Genomic DNA, 18,043 nt, shown 5'->3' with positions numbered 1-18,043 from the left:
GATTCCCTTAATTCTATGGAGCTTTACTGCACTTTTAAGCTCATCATTTTGATTTTCTGGCCCATAACTTTAATGTTTTGGTTCCTTCTCACAGCTCTCATCAGTGTTGTTTTCAGCCACAACAGGCAGTTGTTTTAAAGAAAAATCTGTATAAACCCACTATATACTACCTGCTCAGCACCAAACAGAAGACAGACACAGTTAGTAACCAGCTAGTGAACGTAGTGGAGCATTTAGGAGCCAGATATTTCCCTCAGGAGTTAGCGCAGACCAAAACAGAGCTAAAAGGAAATTGAGTATTGGACTTAACATTTGTTGGGTGGCCAGAAACACAACTGAAAGCTGCATGTTTCTCCGTAAGAGCTAGATGTGGAAATAGGCAACTGTTTACTAACAAGTTCACCATAGCAACTTAAAGGAACAGTGTGTAGGATTAAGCGACATCTAGCGGTGAGGTTGCAAATTGAAACCTCTCCGTGTGCCAAGCCTATAGGACAACTATGGTGGCTGATGTAAAAACGCAGAGAGAGAACAGTGGCGAATGGGTGTGTTTTATATTCTACCCAGTAAATTATCCTCCCAGTAAAAAGACATTTTAAACAGATATTGCATCATAACCCTGTGTTCACATCTTATGCCGAACACCTAACAATTTCCAAATCTAATGTAAAGTTAATTCTCTGACCATGCCAGTGGTCAACATACATCATCTGTGCATGTTGCTGCACACCCTGTTGTTCATACGTTGTTGACCCAACCTGTTACTGTGTCCCAGGTAAGCCGGACATGTTTGGGGTGGAGCTGCGCGTGGAGGAGCTGTGGCATCATTACCGCGTGGAGCACGCCATGTCCGAGGGAGCCAAGAACATGCTGCGACTGCTGGGCGCAGGAAAGGTCCAAGATAAGAAGGCCATGGCTGAGGTCAGAGAGGCGACAGGAGATGACTTAGTTTAAAACATACTTAGTTCAACCTGCTGTCATATCAGTTATGCTCTGATAAATGCTTCATTCACACCAAAGAAGCACTGCACATAGACTGTTCTACATTTACACATTTTCTTCATCAAATTCGCATGTTGTTATATTTACATTTTTGTAAAGATTCCACAATTTCATGCATTTATTCAGTTTAACAAATACATAAACTCATATATACATATATTATGTGTTACATTTATCCACTTATACCCTTATATACAGCATATTACAGTAAAAGCAACATTATTCCCACTTTAACAGTCTGAGTGTACACATTTACAGTACATACCACACATTATTCATTTCATTATGAACTATGCTGTCTCGTCCTCTGTTTTTGTTTCATATTAGCACATTTGAATTGTGTGCTTGTATGTTCCTGCTGCTGCAACAACCTAATTAACCCACTAAGATCAATACATTTTTAATTAAAAAGAAGAAGAAAACAAACAAAAAAAAGCACTCAGGAGAAAACATGTAATGATGTGTGCAGGCTCAGTGTGGTCTGAGCGAGTCGTCACAGCGCCTGGACCTGCTCAGGTGTTCTCTGGAGCAGAGGCTGCAGGAGCTCGCAGAGGATCATCCTAAGGCCTGCCTCATCAAGGAGGAGCTGGTGCTGGCCTCCTCCTCGGCTTTCAGCGCCCGCCACAGCAACCCCTATGTCCATAACCAGTACAGCACCATGAGCAAACCATCGCCACTCACAGGTAGACACACAAACTGTACTGTAGGAATATTGAATTAGATATTTAGTTTTAGTTCATTGTTTCTTTTCAAGGGGAGAGGAGCTGTGTCATGCATTTCCTTACCTGCAGAGATGGCTGTTTTTCAAGCACTGATCTTTAGAAATTAAGAACATTTTTATTAAAGGGACTTTTTTCCTTTCCAGGTACTTTTGAGGTGCGTCTTCTGGGCTGTGTGGGGCTGCTGGAGGTCGTCCCGGGGAGGAGCAGAGGGACCCCGGTGGTTCTTCCCTCCTACTCTCTGGGAGATGGACGGCCCTCATTCAAACTGAGTGGCCTCTACAGCCGCAGCACCAGCAGCATGAGCCTTAAGATCCCCGGCAAGAACGAGGAGCTCTCCAGTAAGTGTGTCATTTCTTGTTATCATAATGTGGACTTAGCTGCTACATACATGCTGTTAAACAGTTCCTGTGTGTGTGTGCAGCGGAGGTGAGCGCAGTGCTGAAGCTGGAGAACACAGTGGTGGGTCAGACAGGCTGGAAGACAGTTGGAGAGCAGGCTTGGGACCAGACCTTCACTGTGGAGCTGGAGAGAGTAAGACGCAGCACACTCTCAGCCCGTTACAGTGTGATTCAACCTAAACTTGATGCTGGACCGGCGATCAAACCTTCACGTTACATACCTGGTGTTTTTTTTTGTGTGATTAGTCCCGGGAGATGGAGATTGCAGTGTACTGGAGAGATTACCGCTCCCTGTGCGCTCTCAAGTACCTGAAGCTGGAAGAGTTCCTGGACAACCAAAGACACCGAGTCCAGCTGGAACTGGAGCCACAGGGGCTGCTGCTGGCTGAGGTACAGGACACACACACACTCACACACACACTCACACACAGGATATATAACCCAACTAGGGATGTTAATAATTAACCATTAAAAGACATTACGAATTTTAACCGATTAATGCTATCGGGGAAAAGAAATATTACAGATTAAATAAAAAGCTGAGCAAAACTGAGAGAAGCGGCTTGTCACCTAAAGGAGCGAAGCTGGTCCATCTTAACAGCCCACCTTAAGTGAGTCTGAGCCGGAGTTGCACGATACAGGAAGTTGGCTCGGGTCTTGAGGAGTTGTAGTTGTTTATTCACCGACAAATAAACTGTACACACACTGCTACAGCTACGTTCACAGCTATAATGCCACCTACAACCCCACACTCACCGCCGCCACACACACACACACGGTCTGTCGCACACTCGCTAAAGTTACGCCGGGCTGGCAGAGTAGCGTTATGCCAGGCAGACACACAGCTGACAACCGTAGCAAACAATTGTAGCTAAACTAAATGGTGCAGTAAAGTGGCTGCATGTGTCCACGACAGTGAACGCAGCACTGTGGCTGCTACAGTAACGCTCCCGGACGGGTGAACTGGGGACAAAGTTGTCTGCTGTGCTAATACACTGCAGCAGGCGCACCGCTGCATGCGAGGCACTAATCTTGTCGGTTAACGGTTAATAATCGGTTAACAAGGGTCGGTTATCGGTAAAAGAAAAATGTTGAATTAGCATCCCTAAACCCAACGTGAACTGCATTCATCAACTGTATAAACATGTGACAGGTCAATTGTCATACATATTAGCCTACACAGCTCCTTATGGCCTGTTTTTGCATGAGACACTACACTACTATGATACACAGGTACTACAGAGAGACAATAGGTCTTTTTTGACCTCAGATATACACTTACTATAGATGAGGGCTGGAAGTAATAAAATTCAATTAACCAGATCACTTGATAATTTATTGCTCCATTTTTCAATTCACATGCATTTTCATCAACTCCATTCATTTCTGTTACTTCCACCCCTCATAACTGTAGATGCAGTTTGTTGCTTTAACATATTGTTTTTATTTTAGGTGATTTTCTTCAACCCTGTAATAGAGAGAGGCCGAAGACTCCAGAGGCAGAAGAAAGTCTTCTCTAAACAGCACGGTAGGTTCAAGTGTACACACACAGCCACCGAACTGAAATATAGTATAGTATAGTATAGTATAGTATAGCACATCCCTTCACTCATATAAGAAATGAAAACCTCAAAATATAAAGTTTGACTTTACACTGGTGAATTTGTTTCAAGAGCCCTGACGCCGGAAACACACCAGGCAGTGGCGAAATGCAGCTCCCCGCATTAATAATTATATTTAGTTTTTTTATTTATTAAATTTTTCTGCAGCCGGGAGACATGTTTATGTGTTTCATGATGATGATATATGTCATCGTTACTTTTTGTTCTTGTTTTTTTGTTTGAGATTGAGTTATTTCCATCCTGTTTGGCCTCTTATAATTGAACAATAACCTAAAGAGAGTAGTTTACCCACCACTTACCCAACAAGTAAGTGGTGCCTGCCTTGTTTAAAGACTTACAAGCCACTTTATCTACTGCTGCAGATAAAGTGATACAGCTTGTGGTATTTTCTGGAACCGGGATTATAAACATTTAAAGGAAATGCAAGCTCAGCTGTCTCATCTCATTAAAGCTACAGGAGACATCAGTCTATCAGACGCTGAAGTTCGCATGAACGGATACTCTTTATTTCCTCTTCCTAATTAAAGACAGTAATGAGACGTAGTGTTTCATTCATTTATCGAGTTATGTACCACTCTGTGTGTTTCAGGTAAAGCTTTCCTGCGTGCTCGTCAGATGAATGTGGACATCGCCACCTGGGTCCGCCTGCTGAGGAACGCCATCCCCAGTGGAAGCAACTCTCCCAGTTTCACGAGCAACACACTCACACACAGCACAGGGTATGTAACCAGTATGTCTGCTACTCTGCAAAAAAAGAGCTTAAAAAAGCTTTCAGTTATTTTTTAAAGCCGGATGAACTGATTAGATTTTGGTGGTCAAAGGTCAAGGTCACTGTGACCTCATGTCCATCCTACTCTCCTGAAAGCGATATCTCAGGAACTCCTGGAGGGAATTGTATTACGTCTGGCACAAACGTTCACTTGGACTCAAGGATGAACTGATTCGATTTTGGAGTTCAAAGGTCAAGGTCACTGTGACCTCACAAAACATGTTTTTGGCCATAACTCAAGAATTCATATGTTAATTATGACAATTTCACACACGTCTAATGGGATAAAATGATGAAGTGATGACATTTTGGACAAACATGGATGTAAACTGCAGCTTCACTGGTTGGCAGAGGTAAACAACCGCGAGGCCGTCATTCTAGTTTAGTTTTGAAATATATTGAAGTATTTTAAAATATAGATTCAGGCACAATTTTCTGGTGAGAAATGAGGCATTAAGTTGGTAAATGAGTCTCATCTAAAGCACAGAGTGCAGAAATGAACCACAGCAGCACACTCTGTCAAGTTTGGTGCTCAACGTTGTTATCTTCAAATGCCTCTTTTTTTAGCCATTTAGTGTCTAAAAGATCAATTTTATGATAAAAATGTAATTAATCAATATTTTGACCAGTTTTGATCAAATACTGGTGAATAATTTCCGTAATTTGGCTTCAATGAAGTGTAATTTTTTTTATCTGTGCTATTACTTATTTGCATAATTCACTGAAGATAAATTAAAGGACCTATTATGCTCATTTTCAGGTGCATACTTGTATTTAAGGTTTCTACTAGACCATGTTTACATGCTTTAATGTTCAAAAAACACTTTATTTTTCTCACACCAGCTGTGCTGCAGCACCTCTTTTCACCCTCCGACTGAAACACTCTGTTTGAGCTTTTGACACCCGCCCTTGTGAAAAGTCCAGTCTGCTCTGATTGGTCAGCTGACCCGCTCTGTTGTGATTGGTCAACCGAACCAAACTCTTCGGACTCCGCTGCAGCTCCGCGCTAACTAGCTTTGTTTTGAGGGCGTGCCAAACTGGCCGCTAGGCAGGTATTATGCAAATGTCTTAATTGGTGACATCACCACGTTACGGAAGAAAAGGCGGGACTTCAATCAAGGTGTTTCAGGCAGTTCGGGAGCAGTGTTTCTGTGGGGGAGAGGAACTCCCTTTGGTGTGGACTATGGGCTTTGTAACTTTGCAGAGTTTTACATGCACAAAAAACTACAGGACACACTAAAGGAAAGGGGAAAATGCACAAATGCATAATAGGTCCTCTTTGAGAGACAAGTTAGTTTCAGGTTTACATGCTTTCATTTTTGTCATTAAATCAATGTAACTCATGAATGAAGCCCGCAACCTTAAAGAGTGAACCAGTTTAGTAGCAACCTGTTTTTTTGAAAAGTTGATTCAATTGTCTAAATATCTGAAATCAAATCAAGTTGCCTCTAGCTTTTAAAACTTGGGCAAAGTACTCATGCAACAGAGCTTATTGTTCATGAAGAATTCACTTCCTTTTTTCACACATTAGTCTTCCTCCACAGCGTTGAGTCATAGTTTCAGCAAAGGGCCTCTGTAACAGAAAATCTGCTTTGTTTTTGTGTGTGTGTGTGTGTGCAGAGAAATCTCTGTGGAGAAGCTGAATCTGGGCAGCGACTCTCCTCCCAAAGCTGAAATCAGGAGAGATGTGGTGGACTCACCTGCTCCCTTGGTGAGTGAGAAGGAGGCAGACAGAGGATTTCCAGACGGGGGAAAGATGGACATCTTTACACTATCATGTTACTATTTTGCTCACTTCCTACCTGCTGCCTTTGGCTTGGAAACAGTGCTCTAGTCATAGACCGCTGCACTGCGCGCTGCAGTGAAATCTAAGACCGGCGTAGCGAGGGGAGGATGAATGATTAAAGAAAAGGGAGACAGCTTTAATGAGACATAATTGGATGGAGGGAAGCTTTAATTTGATCGAGGCCAAATCCGCGTTAGTTTCCCAGTGTGAAGAACACAAACTGCAGAGAGCGATCATGTTGGAGAGAGGACTGGAGAGGTGGCACGGAGAGGAATTACTGTAGCGAGAGAGAAAGAAGAGGGGAAGGGGAAATCTTAAGAAAGGAAAAAACAAGACAACAAAAAAATAACAGTTACTCCCAACGAAGCAGGATATTAGATAAAAAATGTTTATTCTACCAGCCTAACAGATGTTGGGAGAAGCTGCACGTTTGACGTTAAAAGTAACATCAGCCAAACTTTTACACAGTACTGCACCATACTAATGCCAAAATGCCATTCTGATCATACTTTTTTATATTTGTCTATTAGATTATTTAGATTATTTATTACATTTTGTGCATTTTCAGTTCCTCACTACAATTATTTTTTTCTTTATGTTAGTCCTGACCCTTTGTTTCTTGCACGTGCATATTCCTTTCAAATGATATTATTATATTTCTGTCATTTAAAACTACTTTTTGGATATATATAATTTACCGTATCTCTGAATTTTAGAGCCTTTTTTACTTAATAGAGGGTTCTTGATACTTAGTTTTGTTTACAATGCTAAGGGGCTGTTCACATGCCGCATTTTTTGCCATCCATTGTTGTCAATGTAGAAGCGCAGCAGGTGCCTATTTTCCAGGGCGCCACGGCTGCACTCCAAGATAAAAAATAATTCACCTTTTGGAACGCTGCAGCGTGCACGGCATGTCATGTGACGAGGAATAACAATCATTCTATCAGTCTATTGTAAATATATGGAGGACAAGTTGATAATTTTAGTGCAGGGCTACTCAGAGCTTTACATCTGTCCCACAGACTATTACTTCCTTCACCGTGTCTGTCCAAGAACGTCACATCATCCGGTTGAAAGGTCAGCCAACTTGACACATCGAGCAGTCAAGCTACTGTGAGGGATTTACATTGCTAGAAATCCATTAATCTTTGTTTTGACTTTCTTTCGTTTAGTCAGTGAGGCTTTTACTGCTAAATTACTCAAACTTCATCATCATCGCAGCACGTAGGTTTTGGTTGCTTAGTAACGCTTAGTAGTGCGACAGGAGCGCAACCTCTGACGCACCTTAGATAAAAGGGTGAAAGGGGGACAGCTGGCGTTTTCAGACGCGGCATGTGAACGGCCCCTAAAGCTCTCTTTAAAGTAAAAAATGGATTTGTATTTCTTTTATATGTGTTTCCCTTTACCCCTATATACTTCCACACAGTAAGTAATGTATGGAAGAATAAGTGGGTAACACAAAGTGTATAATGAAGCTTGATTTAAGATGTCCTAAATTTAACACAAAGATGTTGACATTTTTGCTTTGACATGATTTTGATTGGATTTATTATCTATAATTACCCCCCAGAATTAGATTTCAGACTCTCTTCCTCTTTCAACCTCACTTATCTTACTTCAACCTCACTTATCTTACCAAAGATGATGCATTTAGTCTTGCTTAAATACTTAAGAAGTTTGAATTACTTTTCCAAATGATCCAAAAGTTGTTTCAAATGTTTATGATGACAAAATAAAGTTTTGGAAACCTTACACATACAATTTATGTAGAAAATAAACAATAAGGGCCCAACACTGAGCCATGAGGAACTCCACAAGTAACCTTCAAAAATGTTGAATTAATATTGTATAATTATATTAAAATGACTTAAAGTAAGAGATATTAAATCTCATTTTATCATATATATTTTTATGTATGATTTTTTTTTTCTTACATCCAATTATTACATCCTGAATTATTACACGTTTATTGTAGACCCCTTTGCAACATGCTTTAGCTCTACAGTGCTCATAGTTATGATCACAACAATAAAGCAAATTTTAATTTTAGAGACCAGAGCGGCAGACACACAGACTGAGATGAGCCCAGAGAGAGTCAGAGGAGTAGAGGGCCTGTGGCAGATGGTGTGTTCAACGGGGTTGAAGTATTAAGGGATTAATTACTCTGATGTTTTTTTTTTTTAGAGAACTAATTAGTAGTGAGCAAGGAGTGGAGTGGACAGGAAGAGGGGAGGAGTGAGGCTGTCAGCCAGCAGGGGATCTGGCAACCGGTCATGATGAGCTTCAATGTCTGTCTGTCTGTTTGTCTGACTGAAGGTCGTTACAGATGTCAGCGGTCATTTTGTCCTCATTTCTCCCTCGTTTTCCGTTACTCCCTATTTGTCGTTTTCCCTCTACATACACTCATTTGTTCCCTCCGTCTTCATCTCTGTGGTGTTTCACAGGAACAGACGCCAGTCATTGAGCCCCCGTCCACGCCGGATGTTCCTGCTCACAAGCAGCCAACCAGATCTCAGTCCCAGAACTCTTTACGCAGGTGCAAACACAGCACACACACTCACACACATACACACACACTCACTCACACACAGAAACCACACCTGAGCATATCTTTCTGCATTACAGCCAACACAGCTTGACACCAGAAACACACACCCACACACAATATGGTCCTGTGCTGTAACCTCTTTTTTTAACACGTGGTAGTAAAGCCAAGTCATCATTCATGTGGATTACAGAATATGAAATATTAGAGTCACATACTGAACAGTATTAGCTTTTTTCATAGCAAAACACAACATAGACACTATGGAGGTTTGACATGTAGTGTTGTTGAGCGTATGAGGCACATTTAAATACTGTATGACAGCATGTTATGTTGCATGCAGTTTATAATCCTTTTATAATCTCTCTCTCTCAGACCAAGCAGAGGCCCTCTTTGCCTTCAGGACTTCAAACTGATAGCAGTGCTCGGCAGGGGCCACTTTGGGAAGGTAGTCAAACTTTATTTTTCTTCATAGGATGAACAAAACTTAAGACTTTTACACACCGGGAGCATGATGTATAAATGACACGGAAATGTGAAATACTCGCCTGCGAATATTATATTTGTAGGGCTTTTTTGTGAATGGCAAGGACAGAAGGAGTGGATGTTGTCTGCGCTGCCTTTGTCCAGGTAGAAAGGAGTGATACAGTTTGCCCGCTTTGGTTCGAAGTACGGAGCCTCTGTGTTGTTTTTTCATAACTATAGGCACAACTCAACCCGTTCCGCACAACTTGATTGGTTGATGCCTTTAGTCGCGTTGTGAAAGCTCAGAAAGATTGACCTTGTTCCGTTAAAAAAAGTGTTGCTTTTTTGCCAAGTAATATTCACGTTCTGTGTGAAAGTGTTCATGACAAAAACAACTGTTATAAAAAAATATATTGACACTGCCGGTGAAACCCAGAGAGCGTCACTTTTATCGATTGAAAATTAAATGTAACGTTAGGTCAAGCTGAACAAGGAATAAATCAACAACAACCATAATGATGGCAGAGAACTCAGCCGCAGACAGATTGACACGGAGTCCTAACAGGACGCTTAACGTTATGTCATGTAAACAAACCAAGTACCTATCAGCTGTGCACTCGAGATAAGACTTATCCTTAACCTCTTGAAAGATGGGTGAGTAGTATTTTCTATATTCCAACGTTTGTATTTTTTAAACAGAAAACACAGGTTTAATAATGTCATATTGTATATCTATATTATACAATATAGCCAACAGCAAGTAGCAAACATTCAGGTGATCTCCCTCCAGCCAGCTGCCTCCTTATTTAGGTTTTTGTATGAATCAGACGTTCCTCGTCCATTGTGGCTCTTTCAAAGCGAGCAGGAATAAATAGAAACAGGTCTTTGACAAAGGTTCAGCTCAAAACAGCACGCTGTGCAGTGCTGCGTCGCTCGCGGCCAGTTAGGACACGGTGTCATGGACATAATGCGCAAAAATAGATAGTTGAATATAGTTCAAAACTATGTGTTTTTTAGAACGAACGTCATTTATGGCCAATTTTGACAGCCCTGGTTTTGATTCCCTCTCATCAACCTTGTAACCACTGTACACCACCTGCTCGGCACCAAACAGCAGACAAAGCTGGTGAACATAGTGGAAACTATGTATTTGTGACCTGTTTATAAAGATTTACATTTTCAGTAGGAACAAATAGGCCTGGGGTTGAGTGACGCAGACAGAGTAGGGAAGTCACAAAGTATTGAGAGATGGTTTTGGTGTGTTATTGAGATTTGTTGACAATAACTCAAGTCTAAATCTCTCCAGGTGTTGCTGTCAGAGTACAAAAAGACCAGCAGCCTGTACGCCATCAAAGCCCTGAAGAAGGGAGACATCGTAGCGAGGGACGAAGTGGAAAGGTAACCGTATTTCTTACGACACAGCACTCGGTGACCCCAACCAAAGTCTCAGCTACACGACAAAGCTCATTCACATCATAATTACACCTTGTACAGTAATGACTCATATCTCATGTCTCATACGCCCCCCCCCCCCGCCTCCCGTCTGTTTCCAGTCTGATGTGTGAGAAGCGGATCTTTGAGACCGTCAACGGCTCCCACCACCCCTTCCTCGTCAACCTGTTTGCATGTTTCCAGACGCCAGAACATGTGTGTTTTGTCATGGAGTACACGGCAGGAGGAGACCTCATGATGCACATACATGCCGACGTCTTCACTGAGCCACGCGCTGTGTGAGTTCTGCTGTGTGTGTGTTAAAGAGGAGAAACAGGATGAGTGTGCCTTCTGGGAAAGCTCCATATTCTACGTGTCTACGTCTGTGCACCCATTAATGCATGAAGCATCAATATGTAGTAGTATATATGTTAATTTCTGTCTTTCTGTCCATTGTTTACCCGACAGGTTCTACTCAGCTTGTGTGGTCTTGGGTCTGCAGTTCCTTCATGACCATAAGATTGTGTACCGGTGAGTACTTGGATACTGGAGGCATACATACTCCCTTCATATTGGGCATAAATCCACTTCCGTTTCTTTGTCAGGGATCTTAAATTGGACAACCTGCTGCTTGACACAGAGGGTTTTGTGAAGATAGCAGACTTTGGGCTCTGTAAAGAAGGTGAGTGTCTATTATTTATTTATCATACCAGGTCTCTACAAAACCAGATCTAGGGCCCTTTTTTCCCAAATTCCGTGTTTTCCACAAAATCATAGGGCCCTACAGATGAGGAAAAGTTCCATACATTTAGGGAAATTGACTTTCTTACTTTACATCATTCATTTCACAAGCATTCATGTGTCCCTCATCACTTCCACAGTCAATATTTCTCTGACTTCACCCGTTAAATCTACTCTACCCTCTCACTTCCTTCTTCCTCTCAAGGCATGGGTTATGGGGATCGGACCAGTACGTTCTGTGGGACCCCTGAGTTTCTGGCCCCGGAGGTGCTGACAGACACATCGTACACCAGAGCAGTGGACTGGTGGGGGCTCGGGGTACTCGTCTATGAGATGTTGGTCGGTGAGGTAAGAATACAGAGTTGGAGTAGTTTTTTTAAATTACTATTATTGTATCTATCAAAGATGCTGAAATCATCTTAATCTGCGTCTTCAGACATGATGAGTGTAATTACTGTAAACAAACAAGATCACTGACGAGATGTTTGGATACCTCTGCATGCCTAGATTTTGGACTTCTCCCGGATTAATGTAAAGAAATAGTTCGCCATGTTGGGCAATACGCTTATTCACTTTCTTGCAAAGAATTAGATGTGAAGATCGAGACCACTCATGTCTGTACGATAAATATAAAACTACAGCCAGCAGGTGGTTAGCTTAGCTTAGCACAAAGACTGGAATCACAGGGAAACAGCTAGCCTGGCTGCTGGTGGTAGCTTTATATTTACCGGACAGATAAGAGAGTGTTATTGATCTTCTCATCTGACTGACTCTCTTCAAGAAAGTGAATTTCCCAAAATATCAAACTATTCCTTCAAGGCAGAAAGGGAAGTTGCTTTCTGTCTCAAAACAGGATCTGATCTATTGATCTTCAGTGAGAGATTCAGGAACATAGGGCCCAATGTCTTTAGAGTGAAAAGTAGAGTTAACAGCTGCTAGGTGGAAAATCTTCTGAACATGTTTATTTATTCTGTAAGAGAAAAAGAAAACTAAGATGTGGGAAAATATCTGGTAAGGGAAGGTAGAGAGCCTCCTCTTTGAACCTGGAAGCAGAGGGCTTTATGGGAAATATTGTCTTAATTACAGAAACACTGGCTCTAATAATACAGCGCTTCTGCAACGGCGCTGTCGGTCGGGACGGTTATCGGTTATAATCAGCAGTTATCAGCTGTAACCACTGTATGAGAGCAGTGCAGAGCGGCAGCCATGAGCTAGCCAGTGGGGCACGCTCACATGCATAAACATGCAATAAAAAGCACGTGCGGCCGGCCCGGCTATGTCAACAAAGCGCGGAGGAGCTCTGATTACAACACACACAGAGGGAGAGCGACTTCATTCTCTGCTCAGGTAGACATTACTCCTCTATATCTTTACATAGACAATAGTTGTTTGATGCTATATTAATGCTCTAGATATCGTACATAGAACCTTTTAAAGAAATTAATCAAGTGAGTTAGTAAGTGCTAGCATGTCTAGTTGAGGTGGAGGACTCAAGCTGCAAAGAGGAGATCATTCCACCACTTTAGGTCCAGATGGATGGACAGAGTGTCAGATGGGGGGAATAAATATTTGAAAGACTTGTGATATTTTGCATTTTAAATCCGGTCTGTTAGAGACAGATTTCATGGAAGTATAATGTGTGATGCATTCCAAACTAATGTGCGTCGGTTTCTTTCAGTCTCCGTTCCCAGGTGACGATGAAGAGGAGGTTTTCGACAGCATAGTGAACGATGAAGTGCGCTACCCTCGCTTCCTCTCCACCGAAGCCATCGGCATCATGAGACGGGTGAGACTCCGCTCACTGACACTCCAGATAATTCTCCTGTCGCTTCTTGCTCCTGATTAACTTAAACTCTCTATTTTAGTTGACCTTTTTTCTTGTTCTGCTTGTAATGTTGAAAATATGCAAATTTAAGCACATTGTAAGTCACTTGTCACTTAGGCAACAAAGACTACTGTATAAATGATGGAGTGTTGTTGCCGTCTGTTGTTTCTTGGTTGCTAGTTGTTGAGGAGGAATCCCGAAAGACGTCTTGGCTCTGGAGAAAAGGACGCCGAAGATGTCAAAAAACAACCGTTCTTCAGGGTGAGTGTCTGGTTTTTAATCATGGGCTGCGGTCGAAAAGTCTTTTTTGCTGAGGAAGGTTCCTAACGGAGTGAAATGACCCGGAAGTATCTGAGTAGCAGCCATGATAAGAGCTGGTTGAATCCCCTTAATGCTAAGGAAAGGAGCTTCAATGCTTCTTTTCCTATCCCCTTTAGCATAGAATACACTAGACCATCCTTTAAGAAAGGAAAGGAGATAATAACAACCCACAATTCCTTATTTAAGAGCACGCGGGGCGAACATGCGCCTTTTGTAGTTCATCTTCGGAAGATTGTAGTTTCACCAAGGCAGACCTGCGTCATAACATCCGCCGCCGTCGCATCATACAGAGCCTATAGTGTCAGTGCAGTCGGATTCTCTTAACACCGCGGTTGTCTTTTCCTAAGTCCCTATGAGTTCTCCTTCACATCTTTCCTTGACGTTTTCCACCAAGGTCAAATAAAAATGGTTAGGAAAAGACATCAGGACGTCATTTTTTGACATTTCGACCGCAGCCATAATGTTACTGATCTCGTCTCGATGATCAACTAAATGTAAATGTTGTTTAGGGTATGGACTGGGAGGCTCTTCTTCAGAGGAAGGCCCCGCCCCCGTTCGTGCCGACCATCGTAGGAAATGAAGACGTCAGCAACTTTGACGTGGAGTTCACGGCCGAGGCTCCCGCCCTCACGCCGCCCCGCGAGCGCCGCACCCTCTCCCGCAAGGAACAGGACCACTTCAAGGATTTTGACTACGTCTCCGACCTCTGCTAGGGTCAGGGGTCACGGGGTCATTAGCTGCCCACTGCCAGCCACAGACTCTGAGAGGAGACTGAGACGTGAAGGCTGATCTGTCCCGAGACGGGAGAGAGGAACTTGATGGTGATGAGAGGCGAGGATCCCTCTTAGTCTGTCCTCTTTCTCTCTGTCTGTCTGTTTGTGATGGGATGAAGCACTGGCTGGGCCGAGCGTGTGTGAACGGGTACCAGTGGAGTCCGATCGCGCGTCGCACACATTCGCAAGTGTCACGAATCTACTGACCTTAGAGGTCTGCAGATCCGTGACACTGCGTGGCTTTTAGAGGAGGAGGATGTGGTGATGAAGATAATCCAGATTATGTAACAAATGGAAGGTCAAACACAGTCGGGCCTAAAAAAAAGAATCACTGAAATGCTCAGAGAGCCTATAAATCACCGAGTCAAAGGTGATTATTCTGACAGGAAGCAGTTTGTCTCTTTCTTTCCTGCACTTGCTCTCGTCTCTCGTCCCTTTATCTCTGCTGTTCGTTGCTGCTAAGTGTGTGTTTCGTTGTGTACGGTGTCCCTGCCTCAGTCATGAATGTATCCACATCAGCTGCAATCATGCACCACCTGTACATGAACACATGGGGGAGCCAGAGGAAGGAGAACATTCAGAGCTGCTGCCTGTTGATTGTGTCACAAAAAAAGCAGAGCAAGTGTTGGGTTTTACCAGAGAGGGAGGGGAGCCATGTGCTGTTTTTGTGCGTCCGTGCTCAGTCTTACATAGGACACCTCTTCGTCGTCTTCTCTTCCCACTGTCTTTCGGTACAACACAGATTTTTAACTACAATCATTTTTCAATGACAAAAAGCTTTTACAAATTTTGTTCTTTTTGTGATTTATAGTTTTTTTTGTCCCCCTACATCTTGTGTATCCTCCTCTGTCATTTGCTGGTGAAATATGTTGGAACTGTGACTCAGTAAAGATGTGAACCCAACACAGGAGCATTGATCAATTTATTTTCATTTCAGTTGATCAGTACTTTTTGAGGAAAAGGGTAATTTTGAGCTCACTATAACTCTAAACGCTCATTATATCTCATCAACTACATGATGGATTACCATGAAATCTTGTACAGACATCCCTGATCCCCAGAGGATGAAGTGTGCTGACTTTGGTGATCCTCTGTCTTCTCTTCTAGCGCCACCATGAGGTCGACATTTGTGGTATTTAGTGAAATGTCTAACTATTGGATGGATTGCCATCAAATTTGGTGCAGACATTCATGTCATCCTGGTATTTTTGGCATACTGCATCAGACACACTATGTGTTGGGACATACTAACTGTGCCTTCCAATACCCATACTACCATACTATTTAGTATGCCAGAAAAAGATTTAGTATGTCAAATGCAGTACGCGAAAAATACCAGGATGTCCTGCTACATCCCGGTCGCATTTTGCAGTATGTAAGCCAGCTTTTTAGGCTATTCTGACCCACAATCGTCTGCACAGCGGGTATATGAGCAAGAGGATCAAAGTAGTATGTCCCAATTGTATGCATACTACATGCAACAGTACATACTTTGTAAAGACAGCTGCAGTACGTACTAAAAATAAAAAGTATGCAATTTGGAACGCACCCTAAATCTGCCAATTTCTGGCATCATAAATAGTATAGTAGTATGGAAACATTGGTGAACATTATACTGTACCTGCTAAATGTCAGCATTGTCACTGAGCATGTTAGCATGCTGGCTGATGTTAGCATTTAGCTCAAATCCCAGCTGTGCCTAAGAACAGCCTCACTGAGAGGCTGTAGATTCTTGAGTCGTGTTAACTAGTATTCTACACTTAAGCAATTCTTACATCTTGCATGTATTCAGCAGTCAGATTTCAATGTTTTAAAAATGATTTAGTCTGCGTACATCTATATAAATCTTGTTTTAGACAATGGGAGTAGAAGTAGAAGATTTATATGCAACTAAGTCTAAATTGAGATCCCTTCATTTATATAACAGGAGATGGATTTTCTTTCCTCTCTGACCTCGTACGCTGACAGAGCTAACAGTGTGTTACTGTAAGTCATTTTGATGCTCAGACAGAAAGACTCTTTGGTGTTTTACATTATCGGATTATGGTGACGAGTGTTTACAGCAGACAGATATTCAGAGTTAAACACCTGAAAATGTTCCCTTAGATACTATATTTCTTTGTCACCTGGTCAGACATGACCTATCGTTCAGAGACGTAATGCAGATTGTAAATACCAACATATAAAAACAATAGTTTTGACTGATGACATTGTAAAAATGTTTCCAAAGTTTCTTTGACTATATTAGCTGACAGCTGTCCGCTGATCTGTGCCAACACTAAGAGTCACACTGACACCAGGACAGTGAACTCAGCTTTTAGCAGAATCAGCTGATGTCCACATCAGTTCTCCGAACTCACAAAAGCTCAGATGGATTTTGTGGATAAAATGTAATACGAGCGGTAATAATATCTGGCCAGCTTTGCAGCAGTTTGGCAAAATATTTTCCATCTCTGAGTGGGTTGATGTTTTGGATGGAGAACATTACTGCTTTTGGATGGAGACTGATGCAGAGCCAGGCCGGGTCCCAGCTGTTATTGTTAATGGTGTCCTGAAATGGACGTCATTAAAACATTCTTGAATCATCAGTGGGAATGAAACTGCACGTAGAAAAAATATAGACATGTAGACAAAGAGCGCAACACACACAGACACAGACACACACACACACACACACACACACACTATGCAAAAAAAGTCTCCAAAAGCAATTAAGAAAGCTGAATTGTACACTAGTTACATGAGTGGTCATTATTTAATGTAACGTGTTTTTATAGACCGCAGTGGAAATGTCTCTAAAAACACAGAGAAAACTGAGCTGTAGTTTTGCTGTTGTTCCAATGTCTTTTAAATTCCACACCTGCAGGTTTTTTTTAATGGTGTATGTCAAATAATATGTTTAAGGATTATTTTTATCAGTTCCATCAAGAAGAACAAATTTACGCTGAATCCAAAATGTCCTAAACTTCATGTCTGTTGGTTAAAATGTCACATTTTTTTCTTTAACTTATTATTTAAAGGTGCAGTGTGTTGGATTTGGCAACATCTAGTGGTGTGGTTGCAGATTGCAACCGAGTACCCCTCCACTCACTGCTCCCTTTCCAAGACTGCAGTAACGTGAACCGCCGAGTGCAAAACCGTGGCAACGCCGTTCACCTCGCTCAGAGGCCATCCTTATTATAATAACGCTACTTTAGGAGCAACAGAAGTCTGACGGCAGCTGGCGATACCACGGTTTTGCACTCCGTGACTCACGTTACCGCAGTTTGACAAGCGCGTTGGAGAACTGCGTTGGCCTTCAGGTATTGAAATACGTGAAAAGCTCTCGTTAGAGCCAGTGTTTGGCTGTGTTATTATAGAAACATGGCGGACTCTTTGAAGAGGACCCGCTCCCTATGTAGTTATATAGGGCTCATTCTAAGCTAACGGAAACACAACAATTGTTAGTTTCAGGTGATTATACACTAATGAAAACATAGTTATGAATATTATATTCCATTTTTGCTAATAGATCCCCCAAAGTGTTACACACTGTTCCTTTAGAGTGAAGTAAATGTTGATTGCACAATATAAGGGCTATAGAATAATGACCCCATCGGCGTTTGGATTAGTTCCGAAATAGCCTCGAGTCTGCCACCTGGTA

The 18,043-nt window shown here is 42.2% G+C and overlaps 1 protein-coding gene across 4 annotated transcripts in view; it reads left to right on the top strand.

Annotated features, from left to right (window-relative positions):
• The window catches only part of pkn1b (protein kinase N1b), a 38,673-nt gene extending 23,365 nt beyond the window's left edge, over window positions 1–15,308 (top strand). For all 4 annotated transcript variants that reach the window (XM_037791014.1, XM_037791015.1, XM_037791013.1 and 1 more), the window contains 18 exons: window positions 776–921; window positions 1,472–1,685; window positions 1,868–2,062; window positions 2,146–2,255; window positions 2,369–2,512; window positions 3,575–3,650; window positions 4,334–4,463; window positions 6,134–6,224; window positions 8,744–8,835; window positions 9,220–9,292; window positions 10,616–10,707; window positions 10,863–11,039; window positions 11,209–11,271; window positions 11,346–11,422; window positions 11,687–11,829; window positions 13,160–13,267; window positions 13,487–13,567; window positions 14,137–15,308. In XM_037791014.1, the coding sequence (XP_037646942.1) occupies window positions 776–921; window positions 1,472–1,685; window positions 1,868–2,062; window positions 2,146–2,255; window positions 2,369–2,512; window positions 3,575–3,650; window positions 4,334–4,463; window positions 6,134–6,224; window positions 8,744–8,835; window positions 9,220–9,292; window positions 10,616–10,707; window positions 10,863–11,039; window positions 11,209–11,271; window positions 11,346–11,422; window positions 11,687–11,829; window positions 13,160–13,267; window positions 13,487–13,567; window positions 14,137–14,340 (2,216 nt within the window). In that variant the 3' untranslated portion in view covers window positions 14,341–15,308. The remainder of the gene's footprint in view (window positions 1–775; window positions 922–1,471; window positions 1,686–1,867; window positions 2,063–2,145; window positions 2,256–2,368; window positions 2,513–3,574; window positions 3,651–4,333; window positions 4,464–6,133; window positions 6,225–8,743; window positions 8,836–9,219; window positions 9,293–10,615; window positions 10,708–10,862; window positions 11,040–11,208; window positions 11,272–11,345; window positions 11,423–11,686; window positions 11,830–13,159; window positions 13,268–13,486; window positions 13,568–14,136) is intronic.
• The last annotated feature ends 2,735 nt before the right edge of the window (window positions 15,309–18,043 follow it).

The sequence above is a fragment of the Sebastes umbrosus genome, chromosome 14 (genome assembly GCF_015220745.1).
Source record: "Sebastes umbrosus isolate fSebUmb1 chromosome 14, fSebUmb1.pri, whole genome shotgun sequence".
NCBI classification, from domain to species: domain Eukaryota; kingdom Metazoa; phylum Chordata; class Actinopteri; order Perciformes; family Sebastidae; genus Sebastes; species Sebastes umbrosus.
This window is presented reverse-complemented; position numbering and strand designations above follow the sequence as displayed.